This window comes from Miniopterus schreibersii (assembly GCF_964146895.1).
Source record: "Miniopterus schreibersii genome assembly, chromosome: 6".
Lineage (NCBI taxonomy): Eukaryota > Metazoa > Chordata > Mammalia > Chiroptera > Miniopteridae > Miniopterus > Miniopterus schreibersii.
In genome coordinates, this window is record NC_138107.1 from 23137950 (window position 1) to 23152066 (window position 14117).

The 14117-nt window shown below is 37.1% G+C and overlaps 1 protein-coding gene across 1 annotated transcript in view; it reads right to left on the minus strand.

Annotated features, from left to right (window-relative positions):
- Positions 1–13841, minus strand: part of BMP5 (bone morphogenetic protein 5) — a 109298-nt gene extending 95457 nt beyond the window's left edge. The window contains exon 1 of the mRNA XM_081140781.1: positions 12714–13841. Coding sequence (XP_080996907.1) covers positions 12714–13203 — 490 coding nt within the window. The 5' untranslated portion in view covers positions 13204–13841. The remainder of the gene's footprint in view (positions 1–12713) is intronic.
- Between the last annotated feature and the right edge of the window lie 276 nt (positions 13842–14117).

Below are 14117 nucleotides of genomic sequence, written 5' to 3' on the forward strand. Positions count from 1 at the left end.
AAACAAATGAATGGTACTATATCAAATTAAAAGCTTTTACACAGTAAAGGAAACCATCAACAAAATGAAAAGGAATCCTACTAAATGAGAGAAGATATTTGCAAATGATATGTTAAATAAGAGGTAGATTTCCATAATATATAAAGAACTCAAACAACTTAATATCAAAAAATAATCTGATTAAAAAATGAACAGAAAACCTGACTAGACATTTTTTTAAAGAAGATATAAAGATGACCAACAGGCATAAGAAAAGATGCTCAACATCACTAATCATCAGGAAAATGAAAATTAAAACCGCAAGGAGATACCACCTCACACTTGTCAGAATGGCTATTATCAAAAGGACAACAAATAACAAGTGTTAGTGAGAATATGGAGAAATGGAACCCTCGTGCATTGTTGGTGAAAATATACATCTGTGGAGTCATTATGGAAAATAGTAAGAAAATTCCTCAAAAAATTAAAAATAGAACTACTATATGATCCAGCAATTCCACTGCTGGGTATATTATCTAAAGAAAGCAAAAACACAAATTCAAAAAGATATCTGCACTTCTATGTTCATTGCAGTATTATTTACAGTGGCCATGATACAGAAGCAACCTAAGTGTCCATTGGTAAATAAATGGATAAAGAAAACCTGGTACATATATACAATAAAAAATTAATCAGCCATAAAAAAGAATGAAGTCTTACCATTTGCAGCAACATGGAAGAACCTGAGGGTATCATACTGAGAAACAAGTCAGACAGAGAAAGCAAATACAGCATGATTCCCTTATATGTGGAGTCTAAGAAACAAAAACAAACTCAGACAGAAAGAACAAATTGATGGTTTCCAGAGTGGAGGGCATGGGGAATGGGTAAAAATAGATAAAGGGGATTAAGAGCGACAAACTTTCAATTATAAAAAAAAGAGTCACAAATATTTAATGTACAGAAAAGGAAATATAGTCAATAATATTGTAATAAATGTGTAATGATTAATGATAACTAGACTTATTGTGGTTATCACTTGGCAATGCAGAAAAATATTGAATCACTTTGCTACACACCTGAAACTATGATAACATTGTATGTCAACTGTAATTAAATTTAAAAAATTAATTCCTTCACTCTCTGAACAAGGAAAACATCTACAGAACATCAACCATACGAACTTCCATGCAAGAAAACATTGTAGTTGAATGCAATACTCAAAGCTTCTCACAACCACATCAAAATGACAATTAAACTGTACAACAACCTTCATTCAGAACTGCCTGAAATCTAGCTGAACAGAAGTCCTATAACTAAGGATACAAAGAAGAAGCCACAGTAAGACTGTTAGGAGGGGCAAAGACTGGAAGGGGCTGTTCCCACGCTATGTGTGGTGGTTAAAAATTGGGAGGAAGATCTCTGCTGTGGAGATCCCCTCTGAGGAGCCACAAGTCCAAACCTCACACCAGAACCTCTAGCCCAAGTTTCCAATGCTAGGAAGAGAAGTTCCCATAACTTTTGATGGTGAAAATCAACAGAGATTGTGGCTGAGTGAGATGGAGTGCTCCTGGAGTGCTCCTAGAGTTCCAGGGGTGCCTCTTAAAGGGCTCACACACTGACTTACTTGGATTTACTCATTCTGAGCTCCAGCTCTGGGACAACAGCTTGAAAAATGCCAGGGACATATGGGGAGGAACTGAATTGTCTGGCTTCAGGATGAGGGCTACAGGGGCAGCTTTCTCTAAGAAGGAAGTGCTGGAAGAAGCCATTGTTCCTTTGCTGAGCCCTCGTCTATAGAGCTGGCAGGAGAGCACCATATCTGAGACCTGGCTAACACTGTTCACCCCACCCTGGTGATTCCCTGAGACCCTGCCCCAGTTAACTGGCAGGCCCACCCAAGCCTTTTCCAGTAGCTTCTCCATACAAACCTCCTCTCTTGGCTCATGCTTTGGACTGTCCTAAAATCTCTCCAACAAGCAGCACCTGGCTCTTGCTAAGTGGCCCAGGCCAGGTAATAGTGGCAGCCAGCCTTGGTTCAAAGCTTAGCCTCACCTGGACACCTCCAAACCCAGCACAAATTGTGGCCATCTGCAGATCACTCTGTAGTTCATGCTGGATGGCCGTGGGCGGCGTATAGGTTGTGGCTGACCTTGGTCTACTTTCCAGGAGGCACCAAAGCCAGTACATCCAGTGGATCACTTCAGACCACATCAAAGCACCACCCAACCACCTCCACAAGGGACACACTCAAGGGATAGATGGTAGGCACCAAAGCCCCAGTGAAACGAGCCTTGTTCCATTGAGTCAGCCCCTGCACAGCATCTCCTCCACTTTAGTTACAGCCAATCCTCCTAGCCAGTTGGTCTGGGGGTAAATCCCTCCGAGTGACAAGCCAACAGTAATCAAGGCTCAACTACAACAGGAGGGTACACGCAGCCCACACAGGAGGGCACACCTGGAGCACCTGGCTTAGGTGGCTAGAGAAGCTATGCCACTGGACCCTACAGGACACCTACTACATAAGGCCACTCTACCAAGACCAGGAGATATAGCAGTTCTACCTAATATGTAAAAACAAACACAGCCAAAATGAGGAGATAAAAAAATAGGTCCCAAGTGAAAGAACAGGAGGACTCTTCAGAAGAAGAATGAAATTAAATGGAGGCAAGCAAACTACCAGATATAGAGTTAAAAAAAATGGTTACAAGGATATTCAAGAAACTTCATGAGAACCTCAACAGCATAAAAAATGACATGGAAACCCCAATCAGAACAGCAAAAAGAATTTTTTAAAAATGAGGATTGGTTAGGATTGGTTAAGGGGCCTCTAGGACAACATCAGCCAAACCAATATTTGCATCATGGGAGTACTGAGAGGAGAAGAGAGAGCAAGAAATTGAAAACCTATCTGAAAAAAATGAAGGAGAACTTCACTAACTTGGTGAAGGAAATAGACATACAAGTCCAGAAACCACAGAGACCCAAACAAGATAAATCCAAAAAGGCCCACACCAAGACGCATCATAATTAAAATGCCAAAGGTTAAAGACAAAGAGAGAATCTTAAAACCAGCAAGGGAAAAGCAGTTGGTTACCTACAAGGGAGCTCCCATAAGACTATCACCTGATTTCTTAACAGAAACTTTGCAGCCAGAAGGGATGGGCATGAAATTATTCAAAGTGATACAAGGCAAGGACCTACATCCAAGATTACTCTAAGCAGCAAAGTTATCATTTAGAATCAAAGAACAGGTCAAGATTTTCCCAGACAAGAAAAAGCTAAAGGAGTTTATCACCACCAAACCAGTATTACAAGAAATGTTAAAGGGTCTTTTTTAAGAACCAGAAGAAAAAACAGATAAAAAATATGAATAATAAAATTATAATAAATATGTATTTATCAATAATTACTTTAAATGAAAATGGATTAAATGTTCCAATTAAAAATATGGTGACTAAATGGATAACAAAACAAGACCTTCACATATTCTGTCTACAAGAGACTCATTTCATGTCAAAAGACACACAGAGAATGAAACTAAAGGGATGGAAAAAGACATTTCATGAAAATGGAAATGAACAAACAAACACAGCTGGGGTAGTAATACTTATACCAGACAAAATAGACTTTAAAACCAAGGCTGTAACAAGGGACAAAGAAGGGCTCAGTAACTCCACTTCTGGTTATGTATCTGAAGAAGATGAAACACTAAATTGAAAAGATATATACATTCATATATTTATTGCAGCACTGTTTACAATAGCCAAGATATGGAAGCAACCTAAGTGTCTATCAATAAATGGATGGATAAAGAAGAACCTGAGCATATACACAGTGGAATATGATTCAGCCATAAAAAAGAATGAAATCTTGCCATCTGCAAAAAACATGAATGGACCTAGAGGGTGTTATGCTAAGTGAAACAAGTCTGACAGAGAAAGACAAATGCCAGATGATTTCACTTATATGTGAAATCTAAAAAACAAAATAAATGAACAAGCAGAACAGAAACAGACTCATAGATACAGAGAACATTTTGATGGTTGCCAGATGGGAGGGGGAGAGGGGGATGGGTAAAAAAGTGAAGGGATTTAAAAGTACAAATTGGTAGTTACAGAACAGTCATGGGGATGTAAAATGCAGTATAGGGAATATAGCCAATGATGTGATAACTATGTGTGGTGTCAGATGGGTACTAGATTTATCAGAGTGATCACTTCATAAGTTATATAAATGTCTAATCACTAAGTTGTATGGCTGAAACTAATATAATATTGTACATCAACTGTAATTTAAAAATTAAAAAAATATGTTTACTACTAAAAACACATTAACTATAAAAGTTATTTAATTGATGACCTTCACTTCTTCTCTACTAAATAAACCTTTGGTGCCTGCATCAAGATTATTTGTAGCAGAGCCTATACAGTTTCCAAGTCGAATCCTCCCTCCCTCTGCTTTTGATAATTATAGAAGTAAAATCAGTTTAAAATTACCATCCTTAGTGGCTTTGAAAGGGAACATAGACTCCACTGGAAAGGGGCTGCTCTATTCAATGCTGTCTGTGATTAAAGGGCTGGGGCATGGCTCTGGCCTCAAGGCTTAGTGGTTGGTTATTTATGAGAACTAAATAGCAGACATACCTGCTCCTCCACTAAATTCTGCCTCTGTAAATCCCAGGAACTCTGCCAGAGGAGAGGAAAGGTAACGAGAACAAAGATAATAATCTCAATTTACCTCATCCTAACATTATTTCTGCAGGCCACATTAACTGTGGAGAATCTCATGTGATTCCAAGCAGAATTCCAAAACTTTTAACACATAGTCATGGGTCATTGCAGAAAGAACGGCATAGGATTGAGAATAAACAGGAGTAAAGATTATAGAAAATATATTGCTCTTTGTGTTTGCTCTACACATTTGCATACACTCTAGCGCTTTCCATATTGAGTTTTTTGATTGGCAATTGCAGTCTACTGTTGGTACTGTAATCTGAGAGTGCTACTTCTCCAGGTTTTTGTTTTAGAGTTCAGTTTGCTCTAAAATAGTTTTAATATATCCTATGAAATTACTGAGCGATATACAATTTAACATTTTTTTTCAGCATTCCATATGTGCTTTTGCCACTTTATTTCACCAACACGTGAATTAACGCTCACATTAACTTATCATTATCTCTGGAATTCTCTCTCCAATGGGAAACATGACAGAAAAATAAGGCCCAGGTATTTATTCCTCAGTCTCCCTCCCTGCTGAGTATCTAGGGGTTGGCTGCGTGGCGTCTCCCTCAGAAAGGCCACAGTTCCTGTCCAGGACCTTCTTCATAAGGCTCTCCTGGGAGTTCTCGGCCCCCTTGCGCAGGAGTGGGGAAGGAAGGCTTCCCAGCTGCTCCAGGTGCTGCATTATCCCACTTTGCCAGAAAACCCTGCCCATAATGTTTAAAAAATTACATTAGTTAAACCCTCCTCAAATTATTCATTTTACTCATGCTGTCTCTTTCCTTCTGGGACCCTGATACACCACTGGGGGATTAAAAAAGATGAATAGGTCATGGTTCCTGCCCTCGCAACCTGTAATCAAATATGCAGGCTGCCCTCCCTGGCACGTGACCTGTGCAGCTACACAAAGCCCTACACTCCGAAGGGCCCGGACTTGGTCGAATGTTCTGCTGCCATCACCTTGGAAGTCTTGATAATTTTTGAACAAGGGGCCCCACATTTTCATTTTGCATCAGGCTTCACAAATTACTTAGCCACTCCTGCAAATATGGTACAGATGTTGGACACAAATGCAACTCTTACAACAAAAATGGCTATTTATTGAGGTCTCACTCTGTTCCAAATACTGTTCTTAAAACTGTGTGCATATTAACTCATTTAATTCTTTCAGCACTCAATGAGGAGGGTGCTATTATTATTGGCACTTTTTAGATAAGGAACCAGAGGCACAGAGAAAATTGAGGTCACTTCCCAAAGATCACAACGCTAGAAAGCAGAGAATATGGGATTCCAATTCAGACATTCTGGCTTCCTCTATGCTTCTCTGAGGGATGCACAGAAAGAAAAACCATTAGGTTTAATTTATAATTAAACCTTAAAGCCACTTGAGCAGTATTACAGCAGGGACTTAAAATTCTGAAACTATTCTGTGCCCTATATCGAAAGGCTAACCACAGTTCCAATAAGGACAGAAAATCTGTGCAAAACAAATAATATTGAATTTCTCATATCATGACAGCATGAGAATGGCCAAAGGTGTTTGTGAATGATACTGAATCTTGATTTTGACTGCCCCATAGTCTTGAATAAAATCTAAATGAGATTTATTTGTGTTAATCCTAACACTTCAAACCGGTTTTTTTCTTTATTCCTAACAACTCCAGGAAAGCTTCTCAACAGCAAGAACAAAAATAAAGTTGTCATTTGCCTGCAGGAAGAAGATAAATAAACAAAAATATCTAAGAGATAATCTAATTATATTCACTCATGTTTAAAATACACAGTCTTTTCTTCTAATGCAAGCACTATACTCCATTGTTTGTGAAAAGAAAAATGAAAGGGCACATCATTGTGAAGACAGAGGTCTTCGTCGTCTTAGACATTTTAAAATAACACATACCCTAGTTTAATTTTTATACCAAACTATTTAACATCACACAACGTCTTGGTTTCTAAGTTTTATGTAATTCACTGCCTTCCAAGTAGAAGATACTCACTTTTTTAGTTACGAGAGTTTGTTGTTGTTTTCTTTTCTCCCCAAACTACCAACAGTCCTTCTTACCAATCTACAAATGACTTTCCCTCATTTTAAACATTCCACACTTTAACTATGTTTCCACCTTTGTAGATTATGATTTACCACAACCATTTAGACAAGACAGACAACTCGGGGGTTACCATTTGGTTACATGGATCCTTGTAAACATCTCTAAAAAAGCAGGTGAATACTCCCACTGTTGTTTTTTAGCTTACTGTCATAACGTCAAGATCCATAACTGAATCTTAAACATCCCAATGTGACATCAGAATCACAACGGATCCCTTCTCCTCCCAAATAAATGAGCCGGTTGTCAGGGCTGACTGGTGTGCTTTGAAGGATATCTTGGCCAAGGGCATTATTTTAAGAGATGAGCAAATGGGGAAACCCCACAGCTGAGCCAATAAAATATGAACTTGAGGTGCAAAGAAGCACTCATAAACATTGCTTAGGACAAGGGACTCATTGTTTGGAGCCAACCCTCGCAGTGGTTCCTGTGATCTCAGCCCCTCTCTGTGCGTCAGGAAAGCCTCTTCCTTTAACCTGTGGTTTTTTCAAGCTGAGCTACTACATTATTTATGACTGTAGATGCGAGCGGCCCGTCTGTAGGCTCCTTGTACACAGACACTGGGAGCCCCCTCCCTCCTCCCCACGCCGGTATTTTGGGTGGAAGGATGAAAGGGTTTTCCCTGGAGCTGACGTGGCGGGGATGTTGAATGAGCTGCTGTGTCAGGATGAGGTAGACTGAGGGGTTCCCAGCCATCCTCCACCTGCGCGCCCCAAGGCCGGCCTCTAACCACTCGCCTTCAGTGTCTCTCTTCCAAGGGCTTTTTCAAAAATACTCATTTCTGTCTCTGTCTCCTTCTCACTGTGCTCTGCCTGCTACTCTTGATCCCTCTATCCTTCTCACCATCTCTTCTCCACTTGAGAAAAGGCAGTTTCTTCACAGAAGGGACATGAATGTTAAATGAAAATAATATAAGCAAAAGTGCTTTAACAACTAAAAGAGAATCACATTTGTGATTAGGGTTTTTGTTTTGGAATTTTTGATTAATGTCGCATTTCCACACACACACCCCCCCCTTTTTTTTTTTTTTTTACTTTCACTTAAATCTCCCCCCCCCCCATTTTAAATGTTAATTTATGTTATAAAATAGTAAAGGCAAAAACAATTAAATTCTGTCAGTGGGGTCCTCAGGGAGAGGTGAGGAGGCAAAGGTGGAGGCCACAGTTTCAAGGGATGGCGACAGAGCAGGTTCTGCTGCCCTGGGGAGCTTTTCTCCTGATGGGTGGAGGCTGTAATTGGCACATCATGACCTTTTCCTTCTCAACTAAAGAGAAAACAGGAGACTGTACCTAACTGATCACGCTGTAACTAATTGATTTTCAGCTAATCTAAGCCTCCAGCTATGAAGAAACTAGGACCAAAGGCAGACCCCGGGAAGGGTGGGGGCAGTGAGAAGAAGGGTGCCAAGAGAGCCTGGGGCTAGAGGGACCACAGAACTAAAGAGGAAAGGCCAAAAAAGAGGAGGGGGAGAAGGGGGAGGGGAAAGGAAGATGATATTTTTAAAAAGGGGAGAATAAAAGGGAAGGATTGAAAGAGGTGGGTGAAGTAGTCCCAAGCCTTTCTAGAGGATGTTACCCCTTCCTATTTCCAGCTGTTACTTTTCATTAACTTTTCAAAACTGGCTCTTTGTGAGTGACCATTAAAACTTGCAAAAAAACTTGGACTTAAACTATGATAACTGTCTCTGCAGCCATGCCCATTGCTGGACAATAAAATAGCTTTAAAGGAAAACAAGAACCCCGTTGGTCACATTTATGAATGGGAAGGGTTGTTGAAGAAGAGCGAGAAAGCTCCCCACCCACATCAACTTCTCTTTTCTTCAGAAGTTAAGAGTCTTAAAGAATATTTTTGCCCAGTATTAGCATTTGCGATTCTAGACATAATCCATGAGTATGTATTATAATGGATTTAGATGATCTTTCCTCCCATCCCATTCCTCCCTCCTCAAAAGAAAAAAATCTTGCATGTGTTTATGGTTGTGTTTATGTTACACAAGTGTTAATAACCCTGTTGGAGAAACTACATAGATAGGCATCTTTAGGTAGATCTGTATATAAATTCCTCTCCACTGGGCACTTGAGTCAGCCAAAAACAACAATAAATATCAATGATGTCTTTCAAATCTTTTTCTTCTAGTACCAGGAGAGTTTAATAATTTGAGGAAGTAGGAAGATAAGGGTTTAATTTAAAGTTTTGAAAGCATTTTTTTTCTATTTCATATCTTAGCATGCTAAATATATTGTTATAACATAAATAAATTTAAGCATTACATTTATATATTTTTCTGCTTGAGAATCACTATATATTCTTAAGATATATCTAAGAAGTATTTGACTCCAAGCCAAATATAATCAGTGAATCAAAAACCATTAATAAACCCAAAGTTCTTCTTTATCAGAAAATACATGTAGACTAAGAATAATATAAACGTAAATTTCCTGTATTTCCTGTGTTTTGTAATTCCTCTAAAACATCTACAACATGTGTCACTTTAATTATACTACCACCAAGTAATCAAATATTGGCTTCTAACTAAAAGATCTTAGAAATGCACTACATGTTTATGTTTATATAAACAGGAGATATACTTAAATATTGCAAAAAAATTACCTAGTAACTACTTTTATTTGCGTAGGTTTTTGATATGTAACCCTTAACATTTTTGATAAAGACAAGGTTAAAAAGGAAACAATTTACCAGAAATACATTTTTGTTTCTAACAAAGTACTATAGCATTGGCTAAGAAAAAATTCCACTGATATTCAGTAGTTTACAGGACAAATCAGAGAAGTCAACCTGTAAAAGCTACGTACTATGAGACTGACAAATGTTGGCATAAGAATAACGAATGGAATAGAGTGGAAAGTTTCTCTTCAAATAATTAACATTTGTTTCTTAAAAATAAACAAATCACTAAAATAATTTAAAGGTCAAAATAATGTGTTTAGTTTCATAGTTAGCTGTTTATATTGACCGTAACACAGTTTATTTACATTTTTATTTTTTTCACTTAGTAAATTCTAAACAATTTTTCACTTATGGACAAAAAATTTTTCTCATCTGAAATTTTAAAAATAGATATTTTGTTAAATATGATTCGGGGTTTGAATTAAGTTTAATTGTTCTTGATGAGCAAAACTTATGTTGGAAAAAAATGTCTTCCTGAATGACAAGATAATTGTAGAAAATCTATTATTTGACTCGAAATGACACAGGCAAGCATTCATAAAAAGGATGTTACTAGATCCTTTTAATATAATTTGTCTTGTTATGGGATATGTCAACAGATTCTTTTCACATATTTAAATATCCAGGTGACTCCCTCAGTATAATCCCTTGCCTATTGCTAATTTGATCATTTGTCCTTAGTCCCTACAATATACATATATTTTAAGATAATAAAAAATTAAATTAAGTTATCTTGAGTCTTATAAGAACATGAAACACGTTGCAGATAATTGCTAGTGAATGTTACTAAGGACGCTCAAATTCTCAGTGCAGTTAACAATGATATTATAGTGCCACCTTTTCTAAGTACACTTTGACCTATTTTATCATGGAAGAAATACAGAGAAACTTTTTACTCAGTAATGATAGGTTGCAACTTTTGGATATATTAGAAGGCATGGTCTGAAGATAATAAAATAAAATTGTGGTTCAATTTTCCTCAGAGACTACTAGAAGAAATTCAATATCAGAATTAATTTATCTGTAATTTAATGTGAGACATTTAGTTTGGAATATTACATTTTTTAAAAACCAGTATGGTTTATTATTGAAGATAAATCATGACTCAGCAGTTCAAGCATGATAAAAATAAATAAAAATGTTCTGAAGTTTACACCCAATTGTTTCTCCAGAGTAAAATGAATAATTATATTTCATGATATGGTTAATGAACTAGTTTGTTATAATCCAAACAATATAACCTAAATTTCATTGATTTAAAAGTATAATCATTCTTAAATGTTAAAAATGGTCCTAGAAGTCACTGAATAAAACTGTTTATTGTTGTTTTTGGGTTTTCTTATTTTATGTAGATTTATAAAAAGTAACGGCATACAGCTTCAAAATCAAATTTAATTCCTTTTCAAAACACAAATACACTTCTTTCGTGAATGATCAAGATATTCAAACATAATAAAATATCTTATTAGAACAGATTTCTGACTGAGCTATTGTTTCTTAAAGCACCTTACATAACACATTCTTCCGTGACAGATTTGAGGTGACCCGAACTGATTTATTCAGTGATTTGTTTTGTGATTATGTAAATCGTGCTAGAGTGACAATTTTCTATTAAAATATTAACATTAAGTTAAATTGTTGAAAAAAGCTTTAGAAATTGCTACAGAGTAAAACTATATCATACGCCTCATCTGCATGCCACTTACAGGAGGAAAAGCAATCAAACTTATTTAGAATTAAGCTATATTTTAATGTCTTGAGAGTTCCAAATGAAACCTGTTAATTATATGTCAGAGAAAAGGTATCCAGGACACCTGATTAGGGGACCCAATGATGACTTAGTAAAACTCAATAATGAGAGCTTTGTCTCTAGTAACATGAAACATATGATTTATGAAGCACCTTATCCTTCATGCTAGGACTGCTGAGAGCAAATGAGCAGAGCACATTAAGCAACATATATAAAAGTATCATGTGTTATTAGGAGTTGCTGCTAGCAGACCTTTCAAAGAATATTTTTGAGATATATGGGGAAGTTTTTAATTAGGTGTATAATCAAATATGTCAATTTTAACTCAAAGCAGATTGCATTTTTAAAACAAAGTTTTAAAAGTTCTTACATTAAAATGCTCTCGATTCTTTCAAGTTGATTAATTTTGTTGATACAATTTCTAGTCTTCAAAAATAAACATATTCTATGTTTTTGTTATTTTGAATGTCTGAAGAATAGTAAATTTTCACCTTCAGTATCTATTAAAACATTTAAATAAAACTACAGCACTTGTAAAAATCATTTTAAATTAGGAAACTCTTTAATATTACTGCAAGATAGAGTATAAGGCATTAATTTACTATTTGATATTGCCAATCTTTCAAAACTGCCTTGAGAGTATCAGCACTCAGTAAAACATAATTTTAAAAATTATTCTATAATAATGTTACTAATTAAAGAATTGCAATTAATTTGTATCTCAAATAAAAAGAAATTTTTTATAGGTAATAAAGACCATCATGGCATGATTTACATTTCCCTTGCTTCTGAGAAAAAATCAAATAGGTCTATGATATATTTTAATCATTGCAGTTAGATTGAAACTTGGTTTCTAAAATATTTTCCAGAGAACAGAATCTCTCCCTGAAGCTATTTGATAGTCATCTTTTATAATATTATTTGATCTTAGTTAATTTCATATCAATATTTTTGCAGTAGTTGCCTCCCCTGAATGAGAGCTTTTAGGTAGCATATAAATATATACCTATATGTTTCCTAAATTACTAACTAAAAAATAGTTGAGAATGTCACTTTTATTTTTCTGCCTGTAAATGCTTTTTAAAAATATTTTTATTATTCTTATTTGTTTGCTCATAGCACAGCTATCCTCGTAAATTCTCCTTTTCTTTAGACTACTGCCTGGCTATTCATACATTTATACATGAAGCAAGGTTGATATTTTAACAAGATCTGAAAAGACCCAATCTACCGCAACCATAATTGTTTCATTTTAGCTTTTACGTATTAAAAATAAAAGCTATATACGACTTCGTTGCCTAAGGCAAAAACCTTACACTGCACCAATGAAAGAAAGGAAACAGGAGCTGGAGAGGAGAGTTATAGAAAATGACTTTATATAAACATGACCACCTACCAGGCAGCTACTTTACCATTAGAAAAACTTCCACCCTGTAATAACACAGATTAACAAATAAACGACCAACATACCTAAGTTGACAAAGCTCATGACCATGTCAGCATCATTGAGAAAGTTGGTGTCGTGCAGGCTGGCGAGAGGGGGGCTCTGGGTGGTGAGGGGCGCCGTCCGCGAGAGCTGGATGCGGCGAGGATACCCATTGGGAGAGGCCGGGTGGCCCTTCCTCGCCGCCCTGGCCTCCCCTGCCAGGGATGCCCTCGCCGAGTACTCCGACTCCTCGGGGTTGTCTTCACTGGCCATAGCGTTGTACAGGTCGAGCATAAAGAGGGGTGCAGAGGAAGCTTGTTTTCCAGGGGAGAATGGCCTGGGTCTGTGAGGCAGCCCCAAGATAGAGAGGATCTCCCTCTGTATTTCCCGTCTTTCATGGTTCCGTAGTCTTCTATAAATAAAACTGGAGTGAACATGATTGTCTCCCAGACCTCCTTTGGCATAACCCAGTAGAACCCAGCAGCTCCAGAGGAAACCCACAATACCCCTAAATAAAAATACACTCAGATGCATTTTTGTCCAAAAGCAAAGTTGATGTTTTTAGTTCTTCTTGTCCTCTTAAAAAAAAAAAAATCTAAGTTTCTAGGAGGTACAATTTCCCAGTAGCAGAAAGAACAAATTTACCTATTCTTCATGACAGTGACACTTCTGAACACAACACCCTCACTGATTTTCCTGCCCTATTTTAAATATTTTGGAATATGTCAGGAGTAGTTATTTCTAAGAAAGCTGAAACGCAAATTTCCAATTATCCACAGTTGTTAAGAGTTTTTGCTGCATTGATGTAGCAGGAGACGGCTAATATGATTTGATCAGATGACCTAGGCATTCCTATATGAATTTATGATAATCAGGCCTGTTGGTATCTGAGTGAACGGAAGCTGATCTTCTGATAAGCTGCAGTTCCCAAAGTTATCTTCACTTGCTCTTCAGTTCTTCTCAACCCTGAGGCTCTTTCCAAGGCAGATCCTGATTCCTGAGTCACAGATCTAGGCTGATCTGCACCTTGGTGTTGGAATATATATTTGTCCGGCAGCTTGGTGATAACTTTAACATCTTTTGTGTCGTCTTAGTGTAAAGTACAACTCAAGGTTGTACTGTTCAAGTAAATGTGTGTCCCTGTATTTACTTGAAAACCTTGCTGTAAGTCCATTCAATTGCTTTCTCCCTCTGACTGTTAATTCCACCTCCAGCAGGCACAAATATACCAGCCCTCTTCAAGGGAGATCTAAAGAGTAATGTAAGCACAACCCTGCTGGGAAAGAAGAGGCTTCTCATTGTAATTTGAAACTGGTAAAGCAAAAAGAACTTAACCCTTTGGCTACCAGAAAAGCCTCCATTTTCGCAATTTTATAGCCACGCATCTAACACAGAGCAGTGATGAATGTGGCATATAAATTCTAGGGGGGGAAAGAAGCCAAATTTTC